We start from the raw sequence: 21485 nt of genomic DNA, 5'->3' as shown, positions 1-21485 counted from the left end.
AATATTATTTTAAAAAGTTAAACTGAATAAGGTATAATAGTCAGATTAATTATGTTTAAAATTATTTCGTACTAACTTTTTTCAATCGTATAACTTAATTATATTGTTAAGTTTTTTAAAAATAAATTTTAGAATTATATATATTTGTCATGGAATAACAAAGTATTGTAAATTATATTTCCATTCGATTCTATAACAGTCACACTCGACATATTTAGCATTTTGCTTATAAATACATATATGTACATTAATATTGAAATTCATTTTAATGGTGATATGAATTTATGCATACCTCCTATGAACAGGCATAATATATGTATGTTCACATATAAAGTAAGTTCAGTTTAGAGCAGATAATGCCAATACGATATATGTGTAAATTTTCGTACCGATAAAACAGAAACAGACTTTGTTGTCGGTAATTTCATTAAAACACAACATTTATTAATGAAACGACATTAAACAGTAAAATACATTTAAAGTATATCACAGATAATGAAAATATCATATATGTTTCTATTATATTTCTGTAATATTTGTTTCTAATTATGAACTATAAAATATTCTGCACTTATCATTTATACAATTATTTCTGAATTTTATTTATAATTGTCTTTAAATGAAATTCATATATTTTATCTTTCATTATTATTCTATTTTTGTCTTATCGTTTTCAGTATTCAAATTAATTAGCTTATAAATATTAATTATTTAATCTGCATCGTCAATATGTAAGTTGATTTTTTATATACAGTCTTTACTTGTAAAACTAAACCATTTTATTTCTTAAAGCTAATTATAAAATAACTGATTCTTCTATAAATATATTATTATAAGATATAAGCGATTGTATACATTATATTAAATATAAGTTATTTAATTATCCATATTAGGTATAATAAATTTAATTTGATTAACATCGTATTATAAATAATATTTATTTAATTTAAACATAATATATTGTTATATAATAATTTAAATTTGGAGAATAAAAAAAAATATATAATAATATTACCATTAACTTGGCACAAATGTATTTTATAAATATTTGAGAACTATTATTTATAAAAATTTATTTTATTTAATTGTCAATGTATTTATATTTATTATCAATAGGGAAAAAGAAAAATATATATATATCTATATGTATATACTGATGATTGGTATTATTTTAAATTATTATACTTACATCTATATTATATTATATTACATACTTATATACTTACATCGACTCTCATGCTCGACTATCATTATATAATAAATAGATGCCGTCTTCCGGTCTTCCGAGTCCATTTCAAGACCGAAGTGCATATATTCATACATGAAGTATCAACTCTTTAGGATTTAAGATGTCGAGGATTGACACCATATACTTTACGAGATTGATAAGTAACTTGAAATGTGATAATTATAACAGAAAAAATTAATCCTCGAAAAAGTAAAACTATTAAAAAGTATATTATCTAAAAAAAACTTATTTTTGTGATTAGATAATGTTTTATGAGTAAATTTTTTTTATCTATTAAAGTTTATATTATTAAATTTTCCTCTTATATTTAAATAAATGAATTGTTTATTAATGTTTGTTAACTTTTAATACACGATTATTTTTCTTCACAGTAAGAAATTTTTTTAATAATTGTTTTTTTCTTGTTTTATTCACAGTTTTAATATTCTCATTATTATGATGCATAGTCAACGATTTAAAGCTACATTTTATGATTAAAGTTTTAAGTACAGAATATACTACTATACATTTTTTTTAATTTATTACATTTATAATTGTTAATAGTTTTTGTCTTTCAGATTCTAATAAAAAAATAATTGTAGTTTGAGAAATTATTAGTCAGATGTATATAATGTAAATATTGTGAAAGTTTGAAGCATTAATTTTATAAAATATCTAAATCACACGTACATTTCATGGACAATTGTTAATATTTTAAAATTTGTATGCCCTAGTATTTTGAAAGTAACATCAAATATTGGCTTCATAGGCGTGATAGAATTCCTTAATTCTATAATCATCCCATCGAATGAATATTCACGAGAATTAATCGATAGTTGTTCTTATCTTCTAGTAGAAATTACAAGAGATAATTACGTGAAGCATACGCGTTCGCTTGAGTGCTAATCGAATTTTCCCAGAGTTTATTGCCCAGCGAAGAATGAGCCCGAAAGTGTTTATGTGTTAGAAGAGAATGGCGGGAACAATGGCATAAAAGCGCTCATCGCAGTGACAACAGAGGGCTCTTGATCAATTGTAAACAATCTGTCATATCATGTGTGCGCATAAGGACGCGATCAAAGCTTACGAGCATATAATACTAAATTAGTCCGCTCTTTCTTGTCTACAAGCATTTCCGTAGAGGAACGTCGCGAGAATATCGATGTCTCATTATCTGCCTATACGTCGATTCTCGCTTAAACTTTCATCTCGCTCCTATTCATTCATTGCTATGCATTTACTCATTCTCTTGTTCTCATTACGCTACTTCTTTCAGGGTAAATTCTGTGCGAAATTTCAAGAGTATTCTCTCTAGTGTTTCTATTGACCGACTATCGAAGAAATTGTTTTTGATAAAGCGTGTGTCACTTGTTCACTCGCATTACGCGTTAAAAATCATTTCATTCCTTTTTAATTCTTCCCTAAATTTCCTTAAATGTTCTATCTACTTATGTTGAAATAGATTTCAACTACTTCACAAGTATTTTCATATTAACATTCATCGATTTTCAGAATTCTCGGTAGTTTGAATTAAAAAATTTAATTTTAAAAAGTTATTCCAATATAAAGCATTCTGAACTATATTTTTAATATTATATATTATACTAAATCTTTGATTGAATCTTCAAAATTTGTACTACCAATTATTAAGTCGTATTTGAAATATTAAAATTATAAATTTTGCATACAAAATTACATTTAATTCAATTTAATAGTATCTTAATTGAGAGTGAAGCAATTTAAGTCGTGATACTAAAATATAGAATTTAAATATCTATATAGTAATTAATAATAACATACTATTCAGTTCTCTTATTCATGAATTGTTCGCTAATTTATAATTAAAAGCTCGTTATTTTACATTATTTATTAAATTGAATAAATTTAACCAATTATTTAAATTACCAATAAACTTTACAATGAACATTATACAATAATAACAAATAAAATAATTCAAGTCAAAATATTATTGAAATAATAAATGCTCTAAATACATTAATCTTCAAATTATCCTATGCCAATAGAATTCTCTTCAAGTAGAGAATAAAGTAAGTCTGCGTAATCTGTGCCCTTACATAAAAATAGTCTACATCTAATATTATTTAAAATTGCCATAAAAAAATAATTGCTCTACATTTAAAAAAAGTTAAATTTAAAGTCAAATTGATAATCATTGATAATCAAATTGAAATAAAGGTATATTCATTGAAAACGAAAATTTTGGCAACGAGCAGTGGGCGCATATTCGAGTCTTCGAACAAAATAAAAAGAATACTGCATCGAGCCTCTCAGTCACTCCCTTGTCTCGGCTTTCTTTACATAGCTTCTTTAGTTTTTCTCCGACAATCAGTGATATACGAGTAAAGCTGAAGATAGTGCTCTGTTAAGAAGATTTCAAGCAGGTTATCGAGAATTTGGAATAACATAATAATAATGAATTACACTATGAAAAGAGAGATTCTGCGGTTAAGCAAATGTTTATCGTCCCAATGTATCTCTCTTTAATAAAAGGGGAACACGTAGCAATCCTCGAGTACACGAATATATGCGTTATACCGAACTTTCTCGAATTTGTTGCTCCTTGCGCTATTTCTAGTTTTATTTATTTATCCCTTTTTCATCCGTTCTGCACTTTTTCGTTACTCTTATTCTCAGTATTTTCTCGACGATAGATCAATATAAAAGATAAATTAATTTCTCGTATCAATTACCGACAATATACACCCCATAATATCTTTCATAAATTATAATAGGTGCACAAACGATCACTTATTATATATTATTATAAACTAACACCTTCAAAAGCAGCATTATAAAAATCAAATTATCATGATAAATATCAAGCTCAAGAGAATTAATCACATTTCTGACGCGGTACGCTAGTTTGTCTCAAATAAATTGACTATTAAATTAGAGGGATGCTTAATTTTCATTCATTTAAACACTTTTTCAATAACCGCTATTCTTGAAACAATAAGTTAAAACTGAAATATAAGCCATTAAGCAAAAAATAATTTGCTATTTCTTCATATTTGCCCTACATATTTTAATTCCGTTTTTCCACTTACTATACAATTTCCTCTTTGTTTAATTCATTTGGACTTTGTTATCGTGGCTCAATGCCATTTCACACAGTAGAACGAACATGTGTGTATGCTTATTTCCTCCGATATCGTGCAACGAACGTTCTATGCATTGTTTTCATTGTCATTGTGTTCTCCTTTTATCATTGCCAGTTTCGTCTTATTGCATCTCTTTTGATCGAGATTTTTACGTATCTTTCATTTTTTCTTTACAAGTTTTACGCTTAAATTAATCGACTGTGTAAGATCTTAAATATGTTTATTTATACAAAGCCATTTATTTACCAAATGTCGCACGAGAAAGCCTTTTATTCTAAAATTATTTGAGTTTTTTATACGTAATTATCTTTTCCTTTTTCTACTGGAAATAAATAGACATCTAATATTATATATGCTTTCATTTTGTCTAAATATTTTTAATTCTATAAGTAACATTAATTAAAATTTAATACTTTCATAATTATTATTTATCGGGGTTAGAAGATTCAATAATTCATAAATAAAAATATTTTTTTAATATTTTTGTGAATTATATCAAAAAGTTAGTGACTACATTTACAATTAAAATTCATTTAAAATGAATAGTTTGGCGAGGTGACAAATATTAATTTTATTATCGTATAAATTTTATTCAAAGATATATATATATATATAAGGCCGAACCAAAAATTCCATAAATTTAGAAGTTATCACGGCTACAAAAAAGAAAAAGAAAAACATAATGTCTTTAAAATCACAAAGAAACTTTCGTGTTATTGAATATATACATCAATTATCAAAATAACTACAATATTTTAATTGATTTGACTTAAAAAATTTATATAAAAAATAGTTGTTTAAACTTTAATATTATTGAAATATTTTAAATGAACGAGTATTTCTAAAATTATAATTAGTTTAATTATTTAGATATATAATATTGATGTATATAATAATATAATTGTTACAATATGAATTATATTATCAATATGAATATTATTAACAATATTTATTTTAACTAAATATCCACATGTTAATTAATATTTATGACATTTTATTCATTTAATATGTATCCAAATAATTTGTATCTATAGTAGATTTAGACAAAGATATAGACAAAGTAAATTTAATTAACTTAAATGATTTGTTAAATTTATCTTTATAATTTAACTTTATCTATTTTAATAAATCATTCAGTCTATAATATTGTTTAAATCAAATTAAAGTGACAGGTGACTTTTAAGTATGTTTGAATGAAATGTATTATATTATGATAGAAGAAAGACTATAAAATGTTTGTTTTCACGAATGCAATACGAATGCAAAATAAATTATGGTATTATATAATACTGCCAATTTGACTTCGTGCAAAGTGACAGTTACCACTACTTTTCCGAAAGAAAATTCTGTTATTCATAATTTATTGAATATTTGTTTTAAATGTTTAAGGTATTTGAAGAATTTTTAAACATTGTATCTTAAATATTTATAATTTATTTGAGAAATTAAATTTGGTTCTGAGAAGTTGATAATACATTTAAAAGAAAGGAAAATGATTTTAAAGGAATGTGAATAGAATAGATGTATGAATCGATGATCTTGGGGAGATTCAATTTTTAGAGTAAAGGCTAAACAAGTTTCTAAAAATGTATAGAAGTTTTAAAAATTATTGTTATATTTACAAAATTTATATAATATTTATAACTACATAATCTTAATTCATATAAATAAGGAATTAAGTATAGTATATGAATCCAATGTGTTCGAAATTATAGTGATGCAATTCTTAGCTCGAACTGCCAATGCTTCAATAGCTGATGTTTGCCGTCCTCCCTAGCAGACGCCCGGGAAATTGTTAGGTGGAAAGCCCGTACAAGAGTCGTGAGAGTTGGTTAATTATACATTTATTATACAATTTATTACACAATTTACATATGGGTGTTGTAGAATCTACTTGAATCTAGTGTGAAGATGCGATTTCTCGAATGGTTTCTTGTATGGGATGTGTCACCACACAAGATGCTCTTGAAATCGTTTAATTATGGTGCCGATCATTGCCATAGGCGAGCAAGAATAATGAGATTGCGCGGATAGTGTACTCACAGTGATGCAGTATCTTGATCCGATCCTGGGTTGAGTAATTTACCACAAAGCACGCGGCAAACATAAACGTGCGTGGTCGTTCGTCCCTCTTGTAAGTGAAATGATAACATCAAGTTGACCACAAAAAACACGCGGCAAACACAAACGTGAGTGGTCGTCCTTCCCGTCGACGGTTTATCACAAAACACGCGGCAAACACAAACGTGCGTGATCGGCCTTCCGTCGGCGATTGGATACCACGGTTGATGTATCTTTTTCTGGTCAGTGGATGTCCGCAAGTTCTTGGTTACTAGTTTACCAATTCGTACGGGTGCGTAAAGCTTCCCTGCTGACCTGGCTGCTCTTCCGGATAGCCCCTTTTCTCTTGACTTTTTTTTCGAAACAGTCCTTGACTGCTGACGCAGACAGCATGTTCCAATTGTCCCCCGCGGACAGCGACTTTTCGCTGCCTTGTTCTCACCTTTAAGGCCTCTTGCCACGAGTCCCCACTCAAGGGGCTTCTGGTCTTAGTTTTCCAATCAGGACGCCCCGCTTTTAGGCGGCATGATGAATCTGGACACCTTTTTCCCACTTCAGAAGAAATTAGGCTTGGACAATGAGAATATCGAAGAAGTATCTTTGGCGGCAATGCGTGAAGTGGAAGATTTGCCCCTCTCCGGGACTCACCGTGGGGGGGTAATTTTTGGTCAAGCGTCTTCGCTTGGCCTATTCAAGCAAGCAACATTTGTCGTACTTGACAACAATGCATGTGTATGCCCTTGTGGCATTGAAGGCACACGTGCGACGCAAATGTCGAGAGTCGCGCGTGCCGAGTTTCGGGTTGCAACGGATTTTAAGAAATGTTTTCACTAAATTGTTTTGAAATATTTTACGCTTGAAAATATTCTCGCGTAAACAGGCTAGCCGGGTTTTGATGGTAAATAGTAAGGGTCGTTTATTGTATTAAAAACAATTAATACGTCTGTAGTACGAAGAGCAATAAAGTGACTGTTTACGAGTATTTTTCAGATGTACTAACCTTTTCGAGACTTCAGCAACCTTGGCGAGACTTTCTTAGATTTTTATGTCCGTTCGATAATTCTTTTTATAATAGCCGTTGAAATTTTCCTAATGAATACAATTCGAGAGATTCTCGATTCACTCTCGAACACAATGAATATTTTTCTTTTTATAATTATTTTACATGAGGTGAAAATTAGTACTGTATAAATATTAAAAAATATTATTATTTTTAAGTATATGGTTTTAAATATTCTAAGTACAAAAATTGTATTATAATTGAAATCGTAATAAGATATTATCAAATAAAATATTATTCCCAATCCCAAAAATATTTATTGAAAAATCATATTCCATTATAATATAATAATATTATAAATTTTCAAACCATTTAATCACGATAAAGTAATATAAAAACTAGTCAACGGGACAAACATTTCATTTAAAATTCCGCCTAATTTATTATTAATATCATTTACTTCATTTATTAATAATTATTGATAAAATTTATGGATTAATGTTCTTTTAACATAGTTCATATTGACATAATTCTTGTCCTCACATCTCCTTCTTTCAGCATAATACAATTCTTGGGAAAAAAATAATATGTTACATTTTGTGACGTAAGACGCTTTAAAAAGAGAAGACTTCTGATTACGTGTTCCCAATTATATTTGTAGAGAAAATAAATGTCAGAGACAGGTGGAGAATTTAGATTTTATTAAATTGTATATTTGATGTTCACACAGACTGTAATGAGATGAAGGATACAATTGCTAGTTTGACGCGTGCATTATTTTTATTTTGTCGAAAGGAAAATTTATTATTTTTAATTCTTTATATTTATAAAAAATCTATAATCGTATTCGTATAAAATTTTATAAATTTTATTTATTATTAGCTTACAGTATTAGATTTAAAACTTTTGCTCTGTTTTCTTTTAAAATAATGGTACTCGAAGATACTGAAAAAACAATTCTAATAAAGCTTGTATTTCTTATTTAAAAATCTGAGATGAATTTGTATTTATTCAGTAAAAAATATGAATACTTATTTAATATTTGTGTTCACAGCTCTTATTTTACAGAATAAATTTAATGCCACCGAAGGGTGTATCGATCAAATGATACATTGTATATTAAAGATAGTCATATTGCATTTGAGGTCGTATAGGAGCACTGAAAATATTATTCTAATAAATCTAGGCTAAAACTTTTTACCGAATGGATTAAACATGTTTTGAGATTTAATAACAAAAAGTGATATAGGATTAAATTTGTCCCTATATTTCAATAAAAAGAAGTAGGTGATTACTAAAATATATATATATATATATATATATATATACATATAAAGGAAAGACACAAGGTAGTAAACCGTGGATACAAAATTAGTTTAAATCAAATTTGAACTAATATTAATATTATGGTTTGTAATTGTTAAAGAAAATAAATTCTTAATTATTTTTATAAACTCTGAAATCTGATAAAAGATCACAAAATTTTGAATTTTATGATTTTACAAGTTATGTGATTTTAATTATAATTAGTAATTTATAATCACTTTTTCGGGTTGTTTCAGTTTCCAAGTATTTTTCAATAAATATCCGAGAAATGACAGATTAGGATTAGGCATGTAGAATGTATTATATTTTCTGTAAATATATATTGTTATCAATTGGAAATTTATATAAAAAAATTAAGCGAATAGAATCGCCTAGTAAATAATATTTATAATTAATATTTTCCTTATGCTTACGATTCTCTCATCATGCATGTCTACCTTAAGCAACTGTACAAAACATCTAACACATTTCTTCTCTTTTTGCATGATTCTTTATTTCAACAGAGGCATCTTCGACAGACAGGATAGTGTGAGGTCGGATTACATGTCAGACCGTGAGAGCAGATATGGAATTGTGCAACAAGCCTCCCTTGAGAGCACAGACTCGAGGCTCTGCTACTTGACATCTTCGGAGGTAAGTTTAACTAAGTGGCCTGTTGACCCTTTATATCTACATAGTTAAACGGGAGAGGGAGAGAGAGAGTGAGAGAGAGAAAGAGAGAGAGAGAGAGAGAGAGAAATTTCTGTCTCACTTATCTTCAAATACTGTAACGCCCATTACACGAAAATGTTCTTTCGCGCACGCGTATTCCATATATGATGATGATATAGGTGATATATGCTCAACTTCTTTCTCTCTCAATTGATAGGTCTATTGAAAGATATCTACGCGACATTGAGTGCTTTTCTTCTGGCTTTAGCTCTTCGACAATTTTATATATTAGCAAAGCCCTTTTACTTTTTACCTCAATCATTATATATACTTTTATAATGTAAAATTGGCTTATGAGGAAATCCAATGCAAGTAACTATTGAAAAATTGATTATGCATTACATATCGATGAATACATTGAAATACGCTGTTAACATGTTGAATATTATCTACTATTTATTTTGATAAGAAGCGATTTAAAAGCATTCAAGTTGACGGCGATTTAGTTCTAATTATTACAATTTTCACCATATTTTACATTCATCTATATATACATGAGCCTTCCTCGGTTTAAAACATCATTTTAAATGTTTACTCGATGAATGCTAGATCATTTAAAAATTTAATTCTTACAAGTATAATTCATTATGACTACTACGTGCAATAAAATAATATTATTAAAATAATCATCAGTTGCATTAATATTATGTTTTATGATTTAAGATAAAGATTTACCCATTTATGCAAAGGCGTTTAAATACGAGTTAAGACGTTTTTGCGTATCTTAAATTTTTAACACATCCATTTTATATATATTGATTTATGTTAAATAATAATATTATGCGCTTTTATTCACTTATCAGTTTACGTACATACACTTTCAATTTAATTATATTAGAATTAGCTTACGCTTAATGAAATTGAATTTTATTAGTTTTAATGAACTTGTTAATATTTTATTTACACATTCTCGATAGCTTATATTTATTACTAAATTACGTATATTTATTTTGTAGTACATAGGCTTAACACAAGTATATTATATGATTGTCGTAAAATACAAATCGTATAACTGTTTTAACTCCAAGCAATAAAATTCTTCGAATCACAACGTAATTTGCTTTCATTTTAACACGCTCTATTTTTGGTACAAATATTATATTTTTAAGATGAACTTATGCCTACTTAAATAGCCGCGTATGTATAAAATCTTGCATTTTTAAATGATTTATAAATGTTTTATCATAATTACATAAGTGCTACGCCAAAAACCAAAAACTAATGAAAATTTGCTCTCGAAAATATGATTGAAAATTATTATCTGCAATTACATGTAATACCGAAATTATATGTAATTTGTTTTTCATACATTTGATATGGCCATTTTTAAGTAAACATTATTATTATTCATGTGTATAAACATCTTATGACTTTCATTTTTGTCAAATTATCAATTTTTTTCACATATTAAAAGTCATGCAATCGCATATTTTTTAAAAGAAATATACCAAGTATTTATTTGCTATTCCTTTTCATTCAAAGATATTTTAAAAATAAACTCATATACCCAAATTTGCTGTTATATTTTCATATTCATCATGTAAAATTGATATAATATTGTTTATGGTGATGTGCGAATTTTACTAAGCAAACTTTCTCTAAACTGCCTTAGTAACATAATTCATTTAATTACATATGTTTATACAAATAGAATGTATCCTTGTACTTTATTTAGATTCAAATATTTTTTTATTAAGGTTATATACAGAAAAGATGTAGATTGCATTTTATAAGAGCATTGAACATTGATATTGATGGATGGTAACTTTTTATTAGTTAGCATTTCTTTTCATTTATTTTAAGTTATTTTTTTTTTTAAGCTTTGCTCTCAATAAATTATATTTAAATATTTACCTAATCGACGTTTACGCAACGAGTACACGATTCATCACTTAGAAAATATAAACATGACGCGTTGCATTAAGTAAGGGAATGTATATATGACATACGTGCTGAGCAATTGCGAGGCCACAGAATGCACTACATTTGAGATAGACGGATAGAAGTGTAAACGGAAAAGTCGCGTTGTCGAAAATATTGAAAGCGCAGTTTATTTTTGAAAATATTTGGATTCTGTTGTCAAAAGCGTAGGTGAAAAAAAATAGAAGTGAGCAATATCCTAGGTGGAATAATCTCCATTTTCTCATCGGCATATAAAGGAATTCGAGCCGATCGATAAAACAGTCCTATAATTGTTCGTATTTTCAATTAAATCTCGGCAATGTTACGCTCGATCATTACAATAGCATGCTCGGAAGATCAAGAGGTGGAAAATAATACGTCCACATGGCTATAGAAAATATTATTTAACGGGGATGGAAAAATCGGAAGCGTATTGCTTATTCGAGGCGCACTTTTGTGGACATTGCGCGGAAGAAAGAGAACGTATAATAATGAGCGTCCAAGACGAAAGGAACGCGCTTCTATTGGCAACGAGGATTGGAGGGAAAAGAACGCGTGTACGCATATGAAAAGCCAGTTGAAAAAGTGCATTACTTTTGAACGTAAGCGGCTTTGAAGTAATCCACATCGAGGCCGATTCTTGCTCTTTTTACACATCCATTTGCGAGGCGAGCGTCTCTTCTGCCTCCCTCCTTCCACGATAGCATGACATTTTTAAACTCGCACTAGAAGACGGATCAAATACGTTTTAGCTTCGAAGCTTTTTCACCCCACAAGCTCTGGCACTTTTGGATTATTACCACCGCAGCGATAGCGTCAGAAGCTCCTATCCTCGACTACTCATCTAGCATAACTGTAAGGACGGGTAATTCTTAATTATTTCTCAAGCGCTGTAAGCGGACAGTTTCGTATTATAAAGCGCCAATGAGCTGGTTGGAAGGGAAAGGCAACATGTGTATCACGAAAATTATTTTAAGCTATATATAATAAATAAATATATATATATATATATATATATATATATATATATAAATAAAATATATAGAATAATTAAAAAGAAAAGATAAACTCAGCTTGAATTTTATATACTATTTAGTCAATATAATTAACTGGAATAAAAGTTTCGAGAAAGTTTTTATAAACCAACTGGTGGTGTAAAGTAGTTTATCGGTCTGTTAATGTAATTTTGTATAAGGCTAAATTAATGCCATGACAACAAATTGTGATTAAATTTTAAACAAGCCGTTTAACTTTCGAGATGTTAATAAATACTAAGCATTTTCGACTGAAGTTTTACTCTCGATTATGGATGTATGCGGATCGATGTTGGTAAATTATAAATAGAGAGACGAAAAGTCTGAAAGAATTATCTAACTGGACTAGGAACCGATGCTATTGTGTGTTATTTGTGCATCTAGTTTACACCGTTAATTTTAAATGAAAACACTGATGTGGAAAATCGACAAGACCAGAAATACACATTACTAATTCTACCTCAAAATATTTACTATACATTTTATAATTTATAATAAATCATAATTTAATACTAACAGCAAATAATAATAATAACAGTAAATTATTAGATAATAATAAAAATGATAAAATATATAATTTAATAATAAAACCAAAATTACGAGTCTATAAAGAAGAAATTAATTGATCAAATTACTCAAAATAGAAAACAATCCGTCGCAATTATTCTATATGAAACGTGAATAGATAGGAGAGTGATGCATCAGCAGTAATAAAAATTGTTATTATCGAGTCAATCGCCGAGATCGACTCGTTTGAAATATTAACGTAAAATGGTGCAAGGTCTAAATTGTAAGACTGCGCGTACATTGTAACGGATCTCGAATAAAAGTTCCATTATCTCGTCGTTCGTCGTATCTACGGAACCGCTGGATGTCGACGGCAAATCGAGGCTCAGGTGCTGAAACGAGCGGCCGCGGATTACGCGGAGAATAAAAAGGGGGCGGCGGATGGAAGGAAGCGATAACGAAATGGGGATTGCAGTTGGATGGACGAGGCGGACGCTGAGTAATGATCGATGTTGTTGGCGAGGGTTAAGGAGAGTAGAGAAAGCCAGATGACAGGTTACGTGCTCAGTCAATAACCCAGTAACCCGAGGTGATTGGTTCGCTCTCTCTCTCTGGGTCCAATAGTGCGGCCCTGAGTTTACATTCGCCAGTTGGCCTTAGTGTGCGGCTGGGGAGGGGGGGGGTACCGATGCGCATTTGCAGGTTCGTCGGAGCACGTATGGAAGCGGGATTGGAGTCCGGGTAGAGCAGACGAGAGTGATAAAAAGATGTGTGTGGGACGCTGATTTTTCTTACAGTACCATGCAAGGATACGATTTGTATTGGGATGCTCATTTTGAAATTTTAGAATCTGAAACTTGTGAGATACCTTTTATTCATTCTACGTTAAATGCGAAAAATTGGTTTTTCCATTGTATTATTGTAATTATAATTAATAATTATTAGCACATTATTATAATTATACTTGTTTTTGATTCACTTATTACACTTACCAGTTCTTACATTAGAAAACTGCATGAATAAGCATATAATTTTTCAAGTTATTTTGTACGCATCATTTAATAAAGTTTGATACTTTTTGTTTGATAAGTAGAAATTAAAATATCAATACTTTTACATGGAATTTTGAAATCTTGGTTTAATATTTAGAATTTGTGTAGCTCATAATCGACTGTACAGAACAAACTCATTTGATAGTGTTTATGTATTTAATACATTTTCGTGCTTGTAAAATAATTTTATGAAATTACGTTTAACAAAGTTTTATTTAGCCTTGTATAGTATGCATATATATCTACTAGAGTTTCGCGAGAAATTAAAAAATTATGTAAATTATGAATTGATAAAAAAATTGAGTATTAAATAAAGTCGAAAAACTTTATCAATCAAAATATTGTATAAAATATGTAGGATTAAGTTTGAAAAAATTAATATACCAAGAAAAATAATCATAAATAAGGAAAGCAATTATAAATAAATAATAACAAATATAAGACCAAATAGATGACGATATTTTGATTCTTGTAGAATCTAATTTTAATACATGTTCAATGAATGAAAGATGTTCAGATATACTCAATTTGATAAAATGAAAATGCAAAAATTTAATGAAAATAAAAAAATAAACTATCGCATACAAGTACATTAGTAATGTTTATATATTAATAATATTTTTAAATATATTATTAATCATTTTCATCTAATAGAGTACATTATATAATATATATTTTCTATTGTTTAAAAATTTGGTATTAAACTATTTATTGTTAGATAATGACAATTTATTATTAAGCAAGTATTTAGATAAAGATATATAAAATATAAGCTTTATTACAATCATAAAAATATAAAATTAATTAAAAATATTTTGAATAACATTTAAATATAATAAGTTTGTAATAATGTATACAAAGATAATATTCATAATTATTAATTCTGAAATTATTAGAGGTATGACATCAAATTTTCAGTTAAATTAGATTTGAAAATTTTTATTACTTTCATATTAAAAATAATTTTCTATAAGTGTTTTATTATGTTAATAAATACAATATTCATATTATGGTAATTAAATATATTTCTATTAAGTACAATCACATACTCCATATTCGTTGAATATCATATGTTTCATCTATTAAATAATTTAAAAGATTTGTAATTATTAATGAAAATACTAGGTGTTTGAGGTGTTTATTTATAAGCAAAATATATTTACAAAAGAATAATAGAAAACATTATAATGCCTACTAAATAATGTTATTATACTATTTGGACTCTACTATTTGGATATATATATATATATATATATATATATATATATATATATATATATATATATATAAAATATATATATATGGGATCGTATAAAAATACAATATTATCAGTGGATACACGAATAGGATTTATCGTATACAGACATTGGAGAGTGAGTGAACATTAATGTTGAGCAGCTTTATAAGAGACCACCGATTTAAACTGTCTTGTGCAAGCGACTGCTTACAACGATGATATATTATTATAAAAAATAGAAAATAGTAATAAAAAGTGAATATATTAAGATCAAACAAAAATAGAAAATATATTTTATGCATTCTGAAATGCATATTAAATTCATGTTTTAATAAGAATTACAATATAATAGTCAATGACTTAATAATTAAAAAGTGTTTTTATTGGATTCAAATCTGTAATTGATTATAAAAAATATCAATAAATTTATAAATTTTATAAAATAAATTAAACATAAACGATCTTTGATAATATATTTTTAACGCCTAATACTTAATATACATGCATAATAAGGTTAACGTCTTTATGAAAAGTGTAACAGTAATAATAGTATTCAATTTACTTTTATAATTTAATAACGGAATATATATATATATATATATATATATATATATATATATATATATATATATATTTATACTGCCGTCTGCTTAATAATCAAATTGTTGAAAAGTACATCTTCAGTACTTTAAAATATTTTATAATAGTAAGGAGAATTTATAGATTTAATATATAATAGTTTATAATACATGCATAAAAATGATAATATTAGTTTTAATAAATTTTTATCAAATATAAATTTGGATAAATCAGCTTTTTTTTATAAATTATAGTAAATTTCATAACTAATTAAAATATTTTCTATAAAAATTTCAATTTTCCGTTTTTTTTTGTGGAAATAATAAGTTAATCTTTTCTTTAAATATTTTAAGAACTACGACGCTAGAAATAATATTTTTAAATATCTGCTTATTAATTTTTTAATCTTTTTGATGTAAATGTACAAGAATGAAAATTTGAATAAGCAACATTCAGTATAGTATAATTCAGATAGTATAATTTTATATTTTAAAGCTCTGAAAATTTGGTTTAAATAGTTGTTTATAAGTAAAGAATTCTTTATCGAATGTGAGTTCGAAGTTATATTGGGAATATTGACAATTTTATTAATTGAATTAAATTAATGAAATACGTATGTGCTTCAAACTGTTATAGGACAGAATGCATGAACTTCGTATAAATTTTTCATACAAATATAGATATGAAAATATAAATCTATTTTCTTTGTTACTTATTATCTATTTTTAATACAATTAATACTGACTTTAGTCCAAAGTGCATTCTTATTTAAATATTAATTTTTACTTTCTATTATGAATGAAAGAGCCAAACTTTTAAGCTTGATGTAAAATTTTTAAAATTTTTACATAAGATAATTAATATATCTCTAAAATTTATATTAATAGTACTAACTATTAATTTAAAATTCGACATTTCCATTAATATTTAATAATATATTTTTAAACCATTAATAACCATAAAGTTGATCTTAAATAGACTATAAATTTAATATAAAAAGTAGATTTATGTATGCAATTTTCGAAGAAGATCCGATTGGGCGAAAGCATAAAATTAAGAATCTCCCATTTCGATTACAAGAGAATAGCTATTCTTTACTTGTGAATCGATATAGTTTTTCAATAGAGCACTCGAGTAAATATTTTCCTCGATGTTATCAGATTCCTGTATCGATGCATACTTTCGTGAATATGCGATTTTTCAATTTTTTAACAATGGGCTGAAAGATTTTGAAAAACAAGTCAAAAAGTCAAAAAGAAAGTTAAAGAAAATATAGATAAAGTTAGCAGAGTCGCTAAAGTAACGGAGGCAGCCACAATGAGAAAAGATAACTTAAATTGTACAATCATTTTAATATAATGTCAAAGTTACAGTAAACGATGAACTTTGATTATTTACAATTTTTATTTAAACTCAATTATTATTTGTAACATAAATAAAAACTTTACCGTGTCTCTAAATAATTAAAAATGATTATTCACGTCCAATGTATTATACAATTAATTATTATAAAAAAAATTTTATACGAAAATCGATTTACAATGTATAATTATCAAATATGTATGCGTGAAAAGAAATTTATAATTATAATAAAAAAAAATGTGTGTAATTAAAATCTAAATATATTATCAAATAAATTAATAATAAAATATATATTAATAATAAAATATAATAAATATCAAATATATTTAATAATCAAATTAGTAAAGTATAAAAAGTAATTAAATTTTCTAATTATAATTACATTAATTAAATAAGTTTACTAGTATAAGTAAAAACTATTTGATTTTAAGTTTCTATTTTAATTTATGTGAATGATGCTACCATATATTTATGTATATAAGTAACGTCATATTGATTTTAATTTTTTATTAAAGAAATGATAATTTTTTTAAATTTACCGCTTTCTGAAGTTTTCAAACGCTTAATGTTTGGAAAACTTCTGTAGCTCTCATCAGCATACACTATACTCATATACTAATATATGTTTTGTCATACATTTACACTTTAGTATCAAATGTATGAAAAAAACTGGCCCTTCAATTGCCGAAAGTCAATTGTATTGAAAATTGGGAAAATAAAAATCAAGACATTTATTTTATGAAATATTTCATTTTCGATTTCAATTTTATATTTTAATATATCATTAGATAGTTTCTTCATTACTTATCGAATGGGAATTAGGTTAATTAAATATAAAGTAATATTTTTGACAAATGAATCGTTGTCTGTCATATATAGTTAATATTGATTGTATTGGTAGTACACATTTTCGAGAAAATGCTATTAATAATTTCACTATTTCGATTTATGATATACATTTTTCACCTTGCTATAACATTATAGATCAGTTTAATAATTTTCTAAATATTTGTTTCAATTTTGGATACTTTGGTACAATTGTCTATAAATACGTATACTGATTGTATATTGGAATTTTAGACCAAAGCTCTTAAATTATGACGAATAACAGCGAAATGGATATTGAAATATATTTACAATATGAATGGTTGAAGAGTACTCTCAGTAATAATGCTACATGTGTAAAAGATTAATTTTCTTCAAAATCATGGTCACAGTATCCATTTTTTAATTTTCAATTTACCTATGAATATTAGGATTATATTTGATTAGTTAAAGTGTTTATGGTATGAAAGTAAAACAAATGAATGGACTGAATGTAAAGATTATCAAAAACGATCCCTGAGAAAGTCTTGAAACGACATTGTGCAGTTTTCAAAGTAAAGTGAAGTCGAAAAGGGAAGGCGAACAATGAATCAGAGAGACAGAAGCTGTCGTTGCCTACGTGAATTAGTGCACATGACTATAGCCTCGCGCACGGTCATGTACAATTGCAGCGAAAATCGTTAAGGGGTGGAGAAAGAAGTGACACTTTGGAAGCAGCGGGTGGGACAGTTGGGGTTGGGCGACTGGGACGACGTAGGGAGCAAAGCCAAGCGATATGTTACTGCCATGTCGATTTGCTGGGTTAATTCGGTGTTGGTATGCTTTGCTTGTTGTGCGAGAAGCCATTGATGCAGCTACTCGCTATAAAATGTAAAGAAAACAAGTTTTCACTAATCCTCGAAGCCCATGCCATTCCAGCAGGATTGCATCGATAATTCAAATAAGTTTGGGGAGCTGACGTCGTGTACTACCGAGCTCATTCGGCTGCTAATCAACCGACAGTTGGCGGCCTCGAGCCCGACCGATCACTTTCCTCATGTCGATGCATTCGGTAGTTATGCCAACAAGCTCACGGGGAAAATGGCTCCGAGAGTGGTGAAGGGAAAGGTGTGCCGACTCTTTTTCACTGGTGCCGCAATTAATGGATCGAGGCAAACGAAGGCCAATGTATAGGAGGAGCTAATTTGACAAGTCGACAATCAAGGGGATTCGAGAATAGTGATTAACGTCAGTTGTCGTCGTGCTTTGCCGCACAAAATATTTTCGTTGTTCAGGAGCAGCGTGACTGTAGGCTTTCAAGGGAGCTTGATACACTCGTCGCACACTCGCGCTCCGTAAGTGATTTTAGCTTTTTCCTTTTCTTTCCGGCTAAATCGAACAGCCTTTGGTTTTGTTCGCTTTTAATTTGGTTTTCCTGCTGCAAGGATGTTTAGGGTTGCAATTTGGAACTGATTGAAGATGATTACTTTATACCGTTAAATGCACTTTTTATTTTCTGGCATTGTTACTTTTTCTGTACGAAATTAAATTGTCTTCTTGAAACCAAATGTATTTTTATTTTATAATTTGCTTTGATTTGATCTTTGAATAATTCTACCAGTCGAGGAACATTTTATCATTTTTCTTTGCATAATACTTCCTTGTAAAACAATGTCACCTGCCGATGTAAAGCAGTATGTCGTACTATGCTGGTGCGTTGCAGTAGCAATTAAAAATTAGTCCTTTATGATAAAGCACCTTTTCGCAAAAACTTCTGTGTGCTAGTTAATGTCTTTTTTTCAGTAAATATTTATCATACATATTTTTATTATTCAATATTTTTCAAGCTTTTCCATAGCATGTAGCATATGAGGGGTTTTCATGCTATAAATCACTATAATATACAACGTGTGAAAATACAATGTAATATAAAATATTTGTTGTATTTTATTGGTAGCATATGAAAAATTTTTATCATTATCTATTCACGTACATAGTTGCTAGAAAAATCTATTACGAGGAATACAATTCACGCAGTTATCTTTCATAAAATTTCTGATTCTGTTTCATTAAATTTTATGAATCTTGAGTACACGCTATTGTACAGTTTTGTTATTTAAGTCGGCGAATTCACTTGTGCTTTGGCATTTCGGAAAGTTAGACGTAATTTATCAGTCATTTGAAGATTTATCAAACTAGAAAGTTTTCATTTTTATTAAGGAATAAGTATATACGCAACTTCAAGTTTATAAAGTTAGTTTATTTATAGAGAAAATATAATGTATTCATCAATAATAAAATAATCTTAAATAATAAAATTATTAAACAGTTTTAATGTATAAATACAGAGGTTAAGTAAATAATTAAAAGAAAAATATGATTTTAGTCCAATAAACAATTAAAATACAGTATTATTTGTATTAATTTAGCGAACTTATATTGTAAAAACTCTTATATTGCAATATGAAAACTAATATATTTATTACAAGTAAATTAGATAGTATTTATGCGTCCACTTACCCTATAAAACATTACTAAAATTAAGGGTTTCCTTTTTATTTGCATAGCAGTTAGATAACTTGCTTTTGAAATTAATATTGTTTTATAATAATAATAAATATATTGTTTTGAATTATAATAAACTATTAATCAGCGATGATTGCACGAGAAGTTAATGAAAGAGAAGATGTTAAAAGCTTGTAAAATTTTTGTACCTTATTAAAACGATTTTCCCTTTATTACCGGAATTAACCTTTTCAGCATCTCATAAGATCCGATAGTTATAAACGGTTCTGCGAAGCCGACTTTTCTTGCATTTTTCAAAGGTTAAGGAGGGTAAAATTCAGAGGTGAGGAACGAGTTGGAGACTATTTCCAAGTGGCTGAACCGGAAGTAGCAGTTCAGCACTAACAGTCCTTAATACATATACATGCCTATAGCGACACAACACTAATGCCACCAGTGCAACCTCGATTATATGTATTTCTTCTTCTCACTCTTCCTATATTTCTTTCTCATTCTTTTTCTTTCTATTTTGAAGACACTCTAATACTGTAACCCGTTTTCTCTTTTCTAGTTTATTACTTGTTTCTATTTTTCGTACTTACGGTAGAACTTTGTGTATATTATACTTTTCGGTACTTATTATTGAACTACTAATGTTTTTGTTTTACTATGTGTTCTCTTAATTTCCAGATTTTATATTTCGTTACATTTTATTTTTAGTTATATTTTAATGCTACATTTTCCTTCAATTTATTTTAAACTATTGCAGGGTTGATCGCCAAAAAATATTGATTCTGTTAGACAGAAACGAGAAAAAAAAATACCGTGTTAAATTAAGTAGTATAAATAATATGTATCCACTATATTTTATATTAATTTTATACTCAACTTGAATTTCATAAAGTTCTTGGATGAAATTGTCGTACAATATTGTCAATATTTAATTGTATTAAATAATAAAATACAAACACACACGCGTGCGCTATATTAATATACGTATTTATTATGATAATCTATTTAAAATAGAGACATTTGAAAAATAATTTCACATACTA

The 21485-nt window shown here is 27.6% G+C and overlaps 1 protein-coding gene across 1 annotated transcript in view; it reads left to right on the top strand.

The window, feature by feature from the left end:
* Window positions 1-20835, top strand: part of LOC105367631 (protein still life, isoform SIF type 1-like) — a 40287-nt gene extending 19452 nt beyond the window's left edge. Inside the window, exons 10-11 of the mRNA XM_011506398.1 lie at window positions 9241-9370; window positions 20686-20835. Coding sequence (XP_011504700.1) covers window positions 9241-9370; window positions 20686-20835 — 280 coding nt within the window. The remainder of the gene's footprint in view (window positions 1-9240; window positions 9371-20685) is intronic.
* The last annotated feature ends 650 nt before the right edge of the window (window positions 20836-21485 follow it).

The sequence above is a fragment of the Ceratosolen solmsi genome, unplaced genomic scaffold, assembly GCF_000503995.2.
Source record: "Ceratosolen solmsi marchali unplaced genomic scaffold, CerSol_1.0 scaffold7, whole genome shotgun sequence".
Classification (NCBI taxonomy): Eukaryota; Metazoa; Arthropoda; class Insecta; order Hymenoptera; family Agaonidae; genus Ceratosolen; species Ceratosolen solmsi.
Note: the sequence above shows the minus strand (reverse complement) of the source record. Positions and strands in the feature narration are given on the sequence as shown.